The 15,463-nt window shown below is 61.8% G+C and overlaps 1 protein-coding gene across 1 annotated transcript; it reads right to left on the bottom strand.

The window, feature by feature from the left end:
* Positions 1-3,810: 3,810 nt before the first annotated feature.
* Positions 3,811-11,509, bottom strand: NES (nestin). The gene is made up of 4 exons (XM_033082925.2): positions 10,403-11,509; positions 9,421-9,545; positions 8,667-8,740; positions 3,811-8,088 (listed from the first exon to the last, which is right to left on the bottom strand). Exons 1-4 carry the CDS (start codon positions 11,354-11,356, stop codon positions 4,301-4,303), a joined length of 4,941 nt encoding a protein of 1,646 aa, XP_032938816.1. The 5' UTR covers positions 11,357-11,509; the 3' UTR covers positions 3,811-4,300.
* Positions 11,510-15,463: the final 3,954 nt, after the last annotated feature.

The following is a 15,463-nucleotide window of genomic DNA, read 5'->3' as shown; positions in this document are numbered from 1 at the left end:
TGAGAAAGAGATCCCCAAACTGGGAAAATGGTGCTGAAACTGGGAACACAGGGTCCCCAAAGTGGGCACACATTCCCCAGGCTCAGACCAGAGTCCCCAGCCACCCGCTGGAAGCTGTTTGGGACAAGGAGTGCTGGAGCCAAGGGCCCTTCCTGTCCCTTCCCGGGCTGGATCCGGTGACTCAGGGCTGGCTGCAGTCACATCCTGTCCCTGCCATGTGCCCCTGGCCTGGCACTGCGCCCCAAACTCCCCCCCATCCTGGGGGCTCAGCCCATGGCAGGTTCAGTCACAGAGGGTGGGTCTGGCCTTGGGGCAGGGGACACATCCTGATTGTCACAGTGCCACCTGCTCCAGCTGTGCCAGTGCCATTTGTGCATCTGAGTCACCTCCAGCACTCGCTGTGCCCATTCCTGATGTCCCACAGCATAGGGGGGATGCAGATGGGTGTCACAAAATCGGGGAGTGCTCTGGGGGGATTTCTCCTCTCCCCATCATTGGCTCATCCCCTTCCTGCCTGTGGCTGACCCTGGGCAGGCTGGACGAGGAGGGGAACTGAGGCACGATGCTGGCATGTGTGTGGGGGAGCCATTGGGGTTTTTCCCAGCCACACTGTCCCATCTGCTGCTGTGCCACATCCTTGCCAGGGCCAGGGAAGGGCCGGGGCTCTCAGGTCTCTGGGGGAAAGAAGTGTTCCCTGTCCTCCCCAGGTATCTGGGGGAAATAATGGTGCAGGAATGGGGGTCAGCAGGACATCGCTCCAAGGATGAGGGGGCATCACCCCAGGAACTGGAGAAGCATCTCCCCAGGGATCAGGGACCATTGTTCCAGTGAGAACCATCACTCCAGGAACGGGGGAACATCGCCCCAGGGGGAATTCATGCCCCCAGGAATAGAAAAGCACCACCCCAGGGAGATTAACCACTCTAAAAACAGGAAAGCATCGCTCCAGGAATTGGGGTGCATCACCCCAGGGATGACAGAACCATTACCCCAGGGGGATTCATCACGGCCGGGACCCCACCGCGCTCGCTGCTCCTGACAGACGGCTCCAGGCGCACATTCCCGGCGGCGTTGCCCCCGGGCTCAGCCTCAGGCATCCGCACCGCCCCGGGCTGGCAGCAGCTGTCACCGAGCTGGGGCACGGGCGGTGCCGCGGGGTCACGACCCGGCAGCTGGGAGAGCCCCCCAAGCCGGGGCAGAGCTGATTTTAGCCGGTGAGAGCTATTCCCGGGGTCTGACCCGGGTGAAGGGCGGGCGAGAGGGTGACCGAGCCACCTCCCCCCTCCCGCATGTCCCTGGAGGTGTCACAGGAGGGGACGGTGCTGGGGGGACGGGGGTGATGGTCCCTGAGCATCCAAAGCGCACAGCCCTGCTCTGCTGTCCCGTGGAGACCAGCCCGTCTCTCCCGTGGGGATTTTGGGGTCCCTATGGATTGTCCCCCTTGGGAACAGCCCAGGCGCTCTGGTGGCCCCAGCGTGTAACATCCCCGAGGGCTCCTTTTGGGGAGGGGGAGCGGGGGCTGCCCGCGCCCCTCCCGCTGTATTTTTAGTCCTTTCCTTAAAAGGTTCCCATGAATTTTGGGAGCTGAGAGCGGAATGAAGTCATCGCTGAGGTAATCCCGCCTCATCCCCCCTCCCTGTCCCGGCGCGGGCTCACCCCACAGGGAGTTTTTGTGTGGGCTCCATTGAAACTCCCCTCGCCCAGCCTGGGAGGAAACAAAACCCTTCCCTGGCTGGCGGGGGGCCAGGCTGCGGGGGGTGCAGGGGCTGGGGGCACTGCGGGAGGCTGCGAGGGACTCCAGGGGCTCTAAAAGCGCTGCAGCCCAGGCAAAAATTGGCAGCGCCTCCAGAGCTGCAGCCCCCGAGACCCCCTGCCCTCCTGTGCCCCCCTGGTGCTGTGTGTGTGAGGGCATCTCGATTATTCTTTCCAACCCCTCAAAACGGTGCGGTCCCCAAAATCAGCCTGTGTGCACTCGGCTGGGGGTGGGAGATGGGGTCTGGAACACTCTGATTGGGTCTGATGGAATTTGGGGTCAGGGGAGATGTGCCCGGTGGGTGTCCGAGCTGCAGCCCCAGCCAGGGGGGTCAGGGGGTAACTCAGGCACCCGTGTCCCCCCCAGGGTCATGTTCAGTCCCCTCAGGGTCAGGTTTGGTCCTGTTGTTGTCACACAGTGCTGAGGGACAGTCTGGGTCCCGTTGGGAACCTCTTGATCCCACTGAGGACACGCTTTGTCCCATGAGGGACATCCTTCATCGCATTGGGAACTTGCTCAGTCCCATCAGGGACACCCTCAGACCTGTTGGGGACACACTCAGTGCTGTTGGGGACACACTCAGTGCTGTTGGGGACACACTCAGTGCTGTTGGGGACACACTTGTTGCTGGCAGGAACACTCTCGTCCCATCACTGCCCAGTCCTTCGGGCACTCACCACACCCAGACGAGCCCCACCAGGGCTTCCTCTCCTGCCTGCAGCCCCCGCCGATTCCAAAGGCACGGGCAAATCTTCCCCCATCCCCCCGGCTGACTCCCAGATTTCAGCACATCGTCCCATCCTCCTCCTCCTCGCGGGGAGGAAGGGGCTCCCCCTCCCCCCGCCATCTGTGCCCCCTCATCACTCTGTCAGCACTGGCTGGAATGTGGATTCATTTCGGCAGGAATGTCACCCCCCGCATGGCGAAGCCTGGCCCGAGCCGTCTCCGTCTCCTCCTCAACATCCTCCACCCCTCTCCTGGCCCGGGGACCCCCAGATTTGGGGACCCTCGGGGGGCACTGGGGGCTCAGGGGGTGCTGCTGGAGCTGCTGCCGGGCTGATGCTGCCCAGACACCCCGAGGTGTGATTGAAAGCAGATTCGGCGCCTGATTCAACTCATCAGAGGGGGATTTTTTTTTATTACGGTGTTTGGATCCGTCGGAGTTTCACCTTAAAAGGAATCTGTCGCCTTCGGGCAGGGGAGGGAACCGGGGGCTTCGCAGGCAGGAAGGCGCTAAATGTTGGGTTCTTATCGGTGTCTCCTGGCTCTGAGCATCCCTGAGGGAATGACCGAGCTAAATCGGGCGCGTGGAGCAGCGCCGGCGATGCTGAACGCAGCCGTGGGTGCGAGCCTGGCGGGGCACAGCGATGCCGTGGCCACCCGAGTCACCGTGTCCCCCCGCCCGGGGTGACTCAGCCCGTTGCCCGGCATAAAGGAGCCCATTCTTCAGCTGCTGGCTGATTTATGCGGCTCTCCCCACGCCCGGCTGCACAACGGGGCGATTGAGCCCCGCCGGCTCCTCGCAGCCCCCCTGCAGCCCTTTGGGTCAGGGGTCCCCACGGTGCTGCCGTGGTCCCGCGGGTTGTTCCGCGGGCATCCTGCCCACATCGGGCACGAACAGCGGCTGGTGCCGCTGGCACGGGCACTGGGTGGGCTGGGCTGGCAGCCCAGGCGGAAACTGGGGAAGCTCCCGGGCAGCAGCGAGCCCTGAGTGGCATCTGCGGGGTCCCGGGGGATGGGGGAGCATCGCAGAAGGGATGAGGGTCCCTAACCCTGGGGGGCTGCAGCTTGGGAAAGGGGGAGCATCCTCCTGCAGGCTTCATCACCGCAGGGATGGACCAGCAACGCCCCAGGGATTGAGGCCACGCCGCTCCGGGCGTGTGCATTGTCTTAGAGATGGAGGAGCAGCATCCCACGGATCCTGATGAATGGCCACAAGGGAATTTTCCCAGCCAAGAGCAGCCAGGAAGTGCAACCCCCACCAGACAGTGCCCTCCCCGCCTCCCCAGCCCTGCTGCTGCCTCCTGCCCTCAGAGTGAGGAGAGCCGGGGTCCAGAGTGGGAGGATGAGGCTTTATTAAATTAATCTCGAGGCAGAGAATACATCCAGTGTGGCTCAGCCCCCAGTGTCGGCAAGTTGGGGCTGGGGACCCCAGGGTGATGCAGCCCCAAAACACTGAGTCCCAGGTGCAGTTTGGGGGGTCCCTAGCCTCCAGCTGGGCGTCCTGGGGTAAATACTGGGGGAGTTGGAGGGGGAAGATTGCAGGGAATGGAGAAACACAAAGTTTAAATTAAATACAGCCACAGCAACCCACCCAGAGGAAGCTCAAAATGAAGCAGGGGTCCCAGAGCAAGCATGCGAATTTGGGTGGGCTGTGGGGTGGAACTGAACTCGGTGGTTCTTCACTCTGAAAAGGGGTGCAAAAAAATCCACACAAACATGTTAAAAACCACAAGGAGATGGGGAAGCATTAGGAGGGAGGTGGGACAAGTGGGGGTACTGGGTTTTGGTAGGAAGGGGCTACCAGGAGGTTCCCCCTGATTGTTGTCACTCATCCCCTGAGGACCAGGGCTCCTGCTCAGCTCTCAGCTGACACACTGCTGGCTGGTCGGGTGTGAGGCACAGGACATCCTCCCCCAGAGCAGGGGACACAGGGCTGGGGTCAGCTCCTCCGTGCTTTCCCCTCAGGGTGGCATCCCCCAGCTTGGTGGTGGTGCCATCTCCAGGGGTGGGGGCCTGCGGTGGCATCACCATCGAGGGGTCTGAGGTCTCTGTGGGGAGCTCCTGTGCTGCTGCTGTGCTGCTGATGCCGTTCAGCATCTCGTCAGTGAATTCAGCCAGGTCTTCCAGACTGGCCTCCCGGTGCAGCCCATTCTCAGCCCGGACCACGCCCTCCATCTCTGGGACTGCATCTGGTGCCTCCTGCACCGTCGGCTCCTCCTCACTGGATGAGGCAGGTGAGGAATCTTCCTCTGCCTCCTGGGACAGCTCAGGACCCTGCTGCCCACCCTCTGCCACCCCCATCAGCTCCTGGTTGAATTCCAGGGCTTGCTCAACTATTTCCAAAATATCTGAGTCTTTCATGATATCCACTGGCACCTCTGCAGAGAGAACAGCAGTGTCAGGGATGTCTGGAATTGACTCTGGAAAACCTCCCTGCTCCAGGGCAGAGCCCAGCTCGGGTGGGCTGGCCTCGGGGAGCTGCTCTTTGGGTGAAGGAGGGCTCTCACTGTCGAGTGCTTCCTCCTCCATGGATGGCTGGTCTTCCAAAGGCTGCTCTGCTTCATCAGGCACTGCCTGGGCCTGCAGCCCTGCTGGAGGGGTGGCTGTGTCGTGGAGAGCCATGCTGGGCTCATCCTCACCTGCCTCCTCCTCCTCCTCCTGCCCTGCCAACCCCAGGTCTGGGAGGGTTGTTGCTCCACTGGCATCCCTCTCCCGCTCAGCTGTGTTGTGGAGCTCCTCATCTGATTCAGCAGCCAAACCTTCCAAATGCTCTGGTCCCTCCCATGCTGCAGTGCCTGTGGCACCCTGGGCTGGCTCATTGGTATCTCCTGGTAATGGTCCCACAGCCCCAGGACAGCTGGGATCTGCTTCAGGCACAGCTGGGCCTTCCTCCAGCTCAGCAGTGTTGTTCTCCTCCTTTGCCACCTCAGGTTCTTCAGTGGGCACCTCTGTATTTTCATCTGCTTCCCCAACAAACTCCTCGAGGTGTGCTTTGCCCTCTGGCACTGGAGATGCTTCTCCAGGAGCCCCCAGATCATCTTGACTGCCTTCAGTTGCTTCAACTTTAATTTCTTCAAAGTCCTCAGAGAGCTCAGCTTCCTCCAAGCTGTTCACCTCTTGGTTGGGAGCAGAGACTATGAAATAACCTTCCTCCTCCTCAGCACCCTCTGCCACAGCAGCCACTTCTGCCCCTGCCTCCTCTTCAGGGCTCTCTGGCATGGTGGGAGTTGGTGGCCTGTCCTTCTCTTCCAGCCATCCTTCACCCTCCTGAGCTGTGTCAGACACAGGAGCTGTTTCTGTGTTCTCCTCTGTCTCTGGAGGGTTTGGGCTGGGTGCTCCCACAGCCAGCATCTCCCCTTCATAGAGGTGCAGGGGTGTGCTGTCGGGCAGTGTGTCCTCCAGCTCCACCCTCCTGCCGGTGCCCAGTGTGGGCTCTGGGTCTCCAGGAACCTCCTCCAGTGCCCACTCACCGCTCTCCACGCTGTCACCTGGCACCTGCTTCAGTGCTGTGAGCTCTGAGCTCTCCGGTTTCCCCAGCTCCGAGCTGAGCCCATCGTCAGCATCGTCATCATCGTCATCCTGCCCCTCCCAGGGCTCCTCTGGAGCCTCAGCCAGGTCCTGTCTGTCCCCTTGTTCGGGGACAGGAGGGGCTGGGTCAGGCTCTGCCGTGGTGCCCTGCTTCTCCTGCCTTGCCAGCTCCGGTGCTGGCTCAGCCTCTGGCAGTGGTTGCTGCTGGCTCATCTCCTGGCTCTTGGCATCTTCTTCATCATCTCCCTGGGCTTCCTCCAGCTCTGCTGGCAATGTGCCATCTGTCTCCTCACTTATCAGCCTTCCTGCACTGCTCGGGGTGTCATCTGTGCAGGCTGGCTCTTCTGGCCCCAAAACTCCCTCAGTGTCCTCTGCTGTCACCTCCCAGTCCTCTGGACAGGGCTCATGGCCATCATCCCCCTGGCCCCAGGGTTCCTCTCCTGGTTCCTGCTCCTCCTGTTCCCCCTCCTCTCCCACAGAGCCACTTTCCTGCATGTCCTCAGGCTCCTCTGGGGCTCTGCTCTCCCAGTCCAGGGTGTCACCTCCCACAGCCTCTCCTGTCCCTGGGTCCTCTCCTGCCTCAGAGCCTTCTCTTGCCCCATGGGCTTGGTCATGGACTGACTCAGAGTCCTCTCCCACCTCAGGGTCCTGTCCTACCACATGATCCTCTCCTCCCAGCACCTCCCTGCTGGGCTCTCCACTTTCTCCCTCATCATCTTCCACTCTGTCTGTGTCCTCCCCTCCCACAGCATCCTCTTCAGCTCCTGACAAAGCCTCCTCTGCTGGGATGGCCTCATGGACACTCGAGGGCTTCTGCTCCGGGCACAGCTCCTCTCCCCTTTCCTCCTCCTCAGCCAGATCCATCTCACACGTGGGCATTTTCTGCTGCTCAGACCTTTCCTGCTCTGCATCAACAAAGTTCTCTCCCAGGTGACCTTTTGTGAGCAAACCCAGGTGGCTTTCTGCAAGGACAGCATGAGCAGCTTCCACTTCTCTGTGTGGACACTCCTCTTCTTGCACATCTGCTCCTTCTTCCTGGAAATCTCCATTCTCCTTGCAGGGGCTGCAGGGTCCCCTCTCCTCCTCCTCCTCCTCCTCTGAGGGATGGGATGGCTCTGTGCTCTCTGCCCTGTCCTCCTCTTGCTCTGGCTTTTCCCAGCTGATCACTGCCTGTGCAGGGAGATCCCTGTCCCCTTCCTGTGCCTCCACTTCTGGCTCCCTCGGGCTCAGCACAGCAGGTACCTCCTGCTCCTCCCAGGCTCCCAAATCTTCCTGGCTCCCTGAGGCACTCAGGGAAGCGGCTGTGCCCTCTGGGGACACGGCTCTGTCCTGCAGGGCGCTGCTCTCCACACCCAGTCCCTGCAGCACGACCTCCCCAATCCTTTCCTCCACCTCAGGGCTGCATCCATCCTCAGAGCCCTCAGAGGGCTCCTGCTCTTCCCCAGGTCCCTCTGACACAGCCTCTGCGGGGAAAGTGGGGCTGGGAACACAGGCATCGCGGGGGGCCCATGTGGGCTCTTCTTTGGGCTGAGCATCATCTTCCATGGCCTTGAGAGCATCCTCCAGCACCTCGCTGACCAGCTGGGCAGGGTAGTGCAGCCTGCGGGTGGGCACCGCCCCCAGGGGCAGCACGGTGGCACTGGGACTGTCCCCCACGGCTCTGGACAGAGGACACTCCGTCCCTTGGCTCATCACTCCCCCTGGCCAGGCGGGACCCTCTCCTCCAGAGCTCTGCTGCTCTGGTGGTGAAGGGCTGGGGGGCTCTGGGGACAGAGCAGGGGCAGCTTTGCCTGCCTGTGAGGGGGTGGGTGTGGAGCAGACGGGGGCTCCGAGCACCCCAGCCCTGCTGGGAGCCGGCAGTGCTGTGGCATGGAGAGCTGAGCTGATTTTCTGGAGCTCCCTGGCACTGGGGCTCTGGCTTTTGGGTGTCAGGGTGTCACTTTGGGGTTTTGCTAGCTGTCCCCTCCCCTCTGCCCTGGGGAAGATGGAGGGGCTGGTGCAATGGTCTCGGGGCAGCAGCCTCCTGGTCTCAGGGCTCGCTGGTACCAGTTTGCTGCTGCTGCTGCTCACCTCCAGTTTGAGATCTGCAAAGAGTGAGGTGGAGCCGTGAGCGGGCAAGAAGCCGCTCCAGGCTCTCCCAGCCCTCCCCTGCTGCCTCGCTGCCTCTCGCTGCCCCCTCTCCTATTTTTAAACGGTTCCTTCTTGGAAAGTGGGAAATTCCTCCCTCTTGAGTGCAGCGGATGCTGGCTGTCCCGGGGGATTCAGCATCAGGCCGGGACAATGCTCAGCCCAGCTGCAGCCTGGTCAGTCCTGCTGCTGGGGAAAGTGTGCAGGTGACAAGCTTTTCTTGTTCTTTTTTTTGTTTTGAGGAAAAAGGAAATGCTCAGCTTGTTACCACAGCCTGCCGTCCTGCTGGGCAGATCCGTTCCTGCCCTTCCCATGAAAGGCAGGGAATTAAAAAACGAGGCGAAGGAGCAGATAAGCCTTATCTGGGCTGTGAGCCCCGTGCCAAGAGCCCCCGGCCGCTGTTCGCACCTTCCTATCGCGGCCAGAACCGCTGCCAGGAAAATGCAGGAAAACGTGTCTAAACCCAGCCTCATCCCCCCGAGCCCTCCCAGGGTGACACGGTGACAGTGCCGGGCTGGCACCGGGGGTCCCTTACCTCGGACACCATTGGCCAACCTGAATTCCCCAGCTGGCATCTGCAGGCGGGTGCTCTCTGCTTCCAGCAGCGTCCTGCGGGAGGAGAGGAGCGCGGTGGGTGCTCAGGGTGGGTGCTCAGGGTGGGTGCTCAGGGTGGGTGCTCAGGGTGGGTGCTGCTGGGTGGGTGCTGCAGGGTGGGGGCTCAGGGTGGGTGCTGCAGGATGGGTGCTGCAGGGTGGGGGCTCAGGGTGGGTGCTCAGGGTGGGTGCTGCAGGATGGGTGCTCAGGATGGGTGCTCAGGGTGGGGGCTCAGGGTGGGTGCTGCAGGATGGGTGCTCAGGATGGGTGCTCAGGGTGCTGATGAACCCAGCTCACCCCGCTGGGCTGCGGCAGCGCCAGGACAGGTAAACTGAGGCACGGAGTGGTTTACAGATGGTTGTGCTGCCCTGCCACGGCTCGGGGAAGGAACGGGCGGATCGAAGAAGCCCCTCTCGTTCCCATCTCCCCTCCCATCCCCCCGTGCCCGGGATTAGTGTCCGCGCAGGGTGACATCATGCTCTGCCGGGGAGGCCCCTCGCCTGGGCTGGGACAGCCCCTATTCTCATGCTAATTGTCCCCCCAGTCCTGGCAGGCGGCCTTTGTGTGGGGCCATCTGGAAGGGCTGCGGAAGGGGCACAGGGCTGCCCCTGCCCAGACCTCCCTTGTGCCAAGTCCTACCTGTGCCAGGCTCGGCCCCACATCCCTGCACGCTCCGTTCCCAGCCGGAACCTCACCTGTAGGTCGCCACTTCCAGGCTGAGGGACATCTTGAGGTGCATGAGCTGCTGCCTGTCCTCCAACACGCGGGCGATCTGCACCCTCAGGCTCTGCTGCTCCTGCTCCAGGGCTTCCATGGCCAGCTGAGGGTAGCACAGAGGGGTCAGGGGCACCCCAGCCCTGCCTGAGCCCTGCCGGTCCCTGTGGTGGCTCGGCTCGTCCCCTCAGGATGCTGAGGGACAGGAGCCTGGGAGATGATTTTAGCACGGGGGGCTGAGGATGGGGAAAGGAGATGAGCAGGGCTGAAAGACCATGGGGAAAGGGCTGCTGGGGGAGGGAGGAAAGGCTGGGGTGATTCAGGGTTGCAGGACGCCAGCGTGGGAAAGAAACAACTTCCAGGCGAGCAGCCGAGGCCATCCTCTGCCCCAGGACACCCATGGCTGGTCCCAGGACCTGGAACAAAGGGGGACCCTTCCACGGGCATCCGATTCCGATATTTCCAGCCCACCCCGCCTCCACCTCCCTCTGCTGAATCACTTCTGCAGCTGTTGAATCGCAGCTGCAGCGAAGTCGGTGGGAGTTTATCCTGCCCACACCCCCGGCGGTGCCTGCACCGTGCAGCGGGGGCAGCAGCAGGAGCTGTGGCTATCCCGGGATCCTGACCTGGAGCCCAGCAGGACGTGCAGCAGCAGTCCCGGGCAGGGTGCTGGGGAGGACCCGGTGTCTGGCTGCTGCTCCCCTGCAGTGGGTGGCCCCAGGTCTTTGTTGTGCTGGGGACAGAGATGTCCCCAAGCCGCTTTGCTCTTCCTCCCACCCTTCCCAGTTTCATCTGCAGCTCATCCAGGACCACCATCCATCAAACCCTGGGGTTTGTTCCCTTTGTCCTGTCTCCTTCCATCTCTTTGCTCAGGGATGTGCCCTGGATCCCCCACCAGGCACCCACAGCCCTCTGCTCTCCCCCTCCCCAGGGACCCAGCTCCTTCCTGCTGCCTTCACTCGCCTGGAACTTTTCTGCCTCCCCACGCTGCTCCTGCCACTGCTGGGCCAGGCTCTCCTCCAGCATCTCCTTCCGTGCTTTGAGCCCCGCCAGGTCCTTCTCCAGGTGCTGCAGCTGCAGCTGGCTCTGCTGGTTGTCCTCCACCGCCTTCCACAAGTTCTCCTTGGCCTGGCAGAGGGAACCCTCCAGCTGTGCCACCTCTGTCTTGTAGGTCTCCACCGCCCCTTTCCAGATCTCCGAGAGCCTCTTGGAGTAATCCTCCACCTCCACGGGCTGGAAAGCCACCGGTGCACAGCGGAAGCTCTCCAGGCTGTGGGAGAAACTCGCGATCTCCTGGTCCAGCCCCGCTTTCTCCTCCTCGTGCACCTCCAGCAAGGCTTCCACCTCCTTCTCCAGCTGCACAGCCCTCTCCTTCAGCCAGATCTGCGCTCTCCTCTCCTCCTCCAGCTCCTTTCTACTCAAGGACAGCTGCTTCTTAGCTTCTTCTCGGGCTGCCTGCTCCTTCTGGCACCTGCTTTTCACCTGCTGGACCTCCTCGTAGAGATTGTCCCTGGCCAGCTCTGCCGTGCACTTCTCCCTGAAGGCGTGATCCAGCGCATCCCGCAGGGCTCGCAGCTCCTCCTCGTACTTCACCCGCCACGAGTCCCCTGCCGGGCTGCTCTTGGTGCTCTGGATTTCAGCTCGCAGCACCTCGTTCTCCTCCTCCAGGAACTTCACGCGGGCCAGGTACGCCTCCAGCCGCTTGTTGAGGTCCCACATCTGCAGCGATTCCTCTCCCAGGGCTCTCGCCCCTGCGAAACTTTCCGTGCTCAGCATCGGCGCTGCCGGGGGATGCCGGGGCTCTGGAGCCGGAGGAAGACGCCGGGTGAGGAGGATGCCGGGGAGAACGCCGAGGCTGGGTGGGAAGGCGGGGAGGGAAGCGAGTGGCTGGGAGCAGAGAGGAGCGCAGCTATTCATACTCTGCGATGGCGAGTGGGAGGCCCCCGAGACCCGGACGAGCAGCCGGGTTTAACCCTTGCACAGCCGGACCGGCTCGACGCTGAGCTCTGATTTCCCAGCCCTGCGGAACAGCAAGGTGTTCCCACTTTGGAAGGGTGACTCGAGGGCTTGGATCCTCTCCCGGCGTGGCTCGGCTGGGAATGCCCTCCCTAAATCCTGAGGGCCATGCCAGGGAGCTGGAGGGCTCAGCGTGGAGCTTGGCAGATGTCCGAGGGCAGTTGGCAGATGCCCATCCTGAGGGCTTGGCTGCAGCATCCCTCGGTGGGAGCTTGTCTGCCCCAAAGCCTCGGGGCAAGGGAGCCCCAAAGGAGCCCAGCGAGGGTCTCACAGCCCTGGGAGGTGATGGCAGCACCGAGGACATCGGTGCTTCTTGGTACCCGGGGCTGCTTTGGGCTCAGCACAAACCACGGCAGGTCCGGTGCCCTGGATCCATCCGTACGGAAATCCCTCTGCAGAGGGAGGAGTGTCTCGGGGAGCACCGCCAATGCCTCCTCGGGGGACTCCATCCAGCTGTGTCCAGCTGCAATTTCCCTCTTTCCAGATGTCCGTGGCGGGATGTGCTGAGCGGAGCCGGGAGCCCAACGGGGGCTGCTCCTCCCGCAGCCTCCCAGACTCGGCTCCGCGTTTGGTTTCCCTCAGAGCTTTCACCCGCCCCATCAAGAAGTCACGATCGAGACAGGAATCGCTTCACGGGGAGCATGTGGGGATTAACATTTTTTGTTTTCTCTTTTTATTTACCCCAGATGACTTATTTGGGGGAAGGGCAATGCGCTGGCAAGGGGCGGAGATTAAAAAAATTCAAACTCGGGAGGTTTCTGTGAACAAAAGGAGCAGGAAAATGACTTTTGGGGAGAGACTTGTTGCCAGCGTTTTCTCCCGGGAGACGATGTTTTTTCCCACGAGAGGGTCCCTGCTATGTCCTCACCAGGGCAAGGAGGACAGGAATGTCTCCTCCCGAGTTATCCCACGGGACAGGCTCTAGGCGAGCGCTGCTGGAAAGACAAGCAACAGTCCCCTCTGCTGGCAAAGGGCACCCAGAGCCCTTCCAGCCTCACACGGTTCGGGAGCTGCTGGGGATCTCACCCCTCCTAGGGGGAGCAGCAATAGGGGGTCCCAGCGTCCCCTCGGGGTTTTCCCCTCGTGCCTGGATGCTGGGATGACCCGGCTCGGGGTCCCCAAAGGCATCATCTTTCCGGCTCATCTCCGGCCAGACATCCTGTCTGGCTCCTTGGCTCGGCTCTGGTTTGCCTCTCACAGCCAAGATTGAAATGCCATTAAGGAGCACAGGGAGTGCTGAGGTTGAATAACTGATCTGGTGTCCCCAGAGCCCTGGACAGCGGGGAGATGAAGCCCTGCTGCATGTCCTTATCCTCCTCCTTAATTCCATAGCACATCTGCTCCAAAGCTGGCCTTCCCTGCTGCCTGGCTGCTCCCACTTTCCTCCTTTCCACCTCCTCTTGGGTGCTCCTGGGATGTCCAGGTGCCTCCAGAAGGGGTGGCTGCTGCAAAGAGACCCCCAGTGCTCATGGCTGCATTGGGAGGTGCCCTGGGAGTGAGCATCTCCTTCCTCCTCCTGCCTTTTGGGGTTCCCCGTTGTGCCTGGTCCCCTCTCTCTCAGCCAGCAGCAAGGCTCAGCAAATGGTCCAAATCCTGCAGCCCAGGAAGGACTCAGGGTCCCAGGGGTGTTGAGGAGTCCCAGTGCTTCCCTGCCTGGGGGATCCTGTGGGCAGAGCTGGGGGCACCCCGGGGTGTACAGGTCTGTGTTTCCCTCCCTTCTGGGGTGTGCTTGGGGTTGGAAGTGACTTAGGATGGGGACATCTGTGTTCCTGGGGGATGGCAGGGGTCAGGGGGCTCTCAGAAGGGGGATATCCATTGCCCTGAGGGATGCTCATGGTCAGGAGTCTCTCAAGAAGGGGATGTCCATATCCCTGGGGGATGCTGGGGATCAGGACACCCCAGGGTGGGGATATCAATGTCACTGGGGGACACTGGGGATCAGGACACCCTAAGATGGGGATGTCAGTGTCACTGGGGGACACTGGGGATCAGGACACCCTAGGATGGGGATATCAGTGTCACTGGGGGATGCTGGGGATCAGGACACCCCAGGATGGGGATATCAGTGTCACTGGGGGATGCTGGGGATCAGGACACCCTAGGATGGGGATGTCAGTGTCACTGGGGGACACTGGGGATCAGGACACCCTAGGATGGGGATGTCAGTGTCACTGGGGGATGCTGGGGATCAGGATGTGGATGTCAGTCTCTCTGGGTCAGGAGCTTCTCAGGAGGGCGATGTCTGGACCTCTGGGGAGTGCTTGGGGTCAGAACCCCCTGGGATGGCTCCTCTGAGGGGTTCTCAGGGTCAGGACCCCCTGGCACTGGGGGTCTGTGCCCTCTGTCCCCACGGAGCTCAGAGTGGTCATTCAGCAGTGGCAGAGGTTTGTGGGGTGACAATTTGAGGTGTCCCAGCCCTGCAGCCCCAGGGTGGGAGCTGGCACGTGCCTGGCACGGGGAGCGTGGCACAGGCTGGTACGTGACTTTGAGCAGGGCAGGACGAGGAGGGGGAGGAGGAGGAGGAAGCACAGCTGGGCACTGGGGCCCTTCCAGCCTGAACACAGCTGGGGCTGGAGGGCTGTGCTGGTTGGGGGTCCCTGTGGGGCCAGACCCCTTTCCATGCCCTTGGCTACTGGGGCTGGGTTAATGCAAAGGGCTGAGCCCCAGCATCTCTGGAGCTGCAGGCAGAGCTGGGGATTCTCTGCTAACAAGGGTTGTGCCCTGCTGCTCCTGCCATGCTCCTCTCGCTTCTCTCCTGCCCCTTCCGGGAGCTGGATGTCCCAAAGACTTCTCCCTATCCATGCCAACAGTCAGGAAGCACCAGGAGCTGCCCTGGGAAGGAGCTGGCAGAGCAGCAGCGCTGGAGAGTTCCCTCCGAGCCAGCAAGGAAACCCCAGGCTTGCCGGAACATTTGCTCCCAATTAGGATGGGGGACGCTCCTTGCTGAGCAGGCACTTCGCGGTTCCTCCAGCGCGAGCCCTTTCCCACAAAATGCATTTTTTGCATGGATTTCCCACAAAGTGCAGGATGTGACCTCATGGGTTGGGTTTAGGGGGCAGCCCTGGGGTTTCACCTCTACACAGAGCAGAGCAGAGCAGAGCGCTGTGGTGTGAGTGTCCGAGCATCACCCTCTGAGCACTCACCCTCCCCGAGCCGCTCTGCCACCGACACTCACTCTGCCGCCTGCAATTATTTCCCAGGGCGACAAATGATTAATTCTGCTCAGGAGCTGCGGCTTTCTGCAAACTCACCCGAGCAATTCCCTGGCAGGCTCCGCGCCGCCCCCCCCGGGCAGGGAATGCTCCGTGCCAGGGAAAGTTTGAGCGAGATCTGGTTAAAAAAAATCCCTGATGCCAGCTCCTGGGCGCTGCCTTTCTGCCAAGGGGCTTGAGTCTGCAAATGAGGCGTCCCAGCTGTCCCCCGGACCTCAGTGGGTGCCCACACATCCCTCCAGGAGCAAGCATTCCAACCTAAAGATGCATAAATTATCCTGGCCCTGACGCAGATGCAGGTGGGTAAACTGAGGCACGGCATCTCTGCCGCACCAAACTTGGCTGTGAATGCTGCGCTGGCAGCTCGGGTCTGGCTGCTCCCACCACCCTTTGGGGGCTGGCAAAGCCCTCGGACGATGCCTCCACCCACCCTGGCCTCGCAGCAAAAAAACTTTTGCATGACAAAGCCCCTGCTGGCTACCGGGACCCCTGCCCGTGGCCCCCTCCCCGTCCAGCCAAGCTGCCAAACTGGAGGAATAACCATTCCAGTGGCGGGGTCTGTGGTGGGGGCACCCCCCATTCTCTGGCAGCGCCAGCTGCTCCCCCACTTCTGCTGCATTGGGTTAACACCGTGCCCGGGCTGAGCATCCTCCTCTCGTGCTGGGTTTGCCAGCTGCCAGGAGGGAGGGACGGGGAGGGACAAGGAGCCTGCCAACACGGTAATATCTTTTTTCCCCCCCTCCTTCTTAATTAGGGGAAGGAATAAATATAAAAGGAGGAGGGAAAGGGGAAGGGA

This window comes from Catharus ustulatus, chromosome 30 (genome assembly GCF_009819885.2).
Source record: "Catharus ustulatus isolate bCatUst1 chromosome 30, bCatUst1.pri.v2, whole genome shotgun sequence".
NCBI classification, from domain to species: domain Eukaryota; kingdom Metazoa; phylum Chordata; class Aves; order Passeriformes; family Turdidae; genus Catharus; species Catharus ustulatus.
Note: the sequence above shows the minus strand (reverse complement) of the source record. Positions and strands in the feature narration are given on the sequence as shown.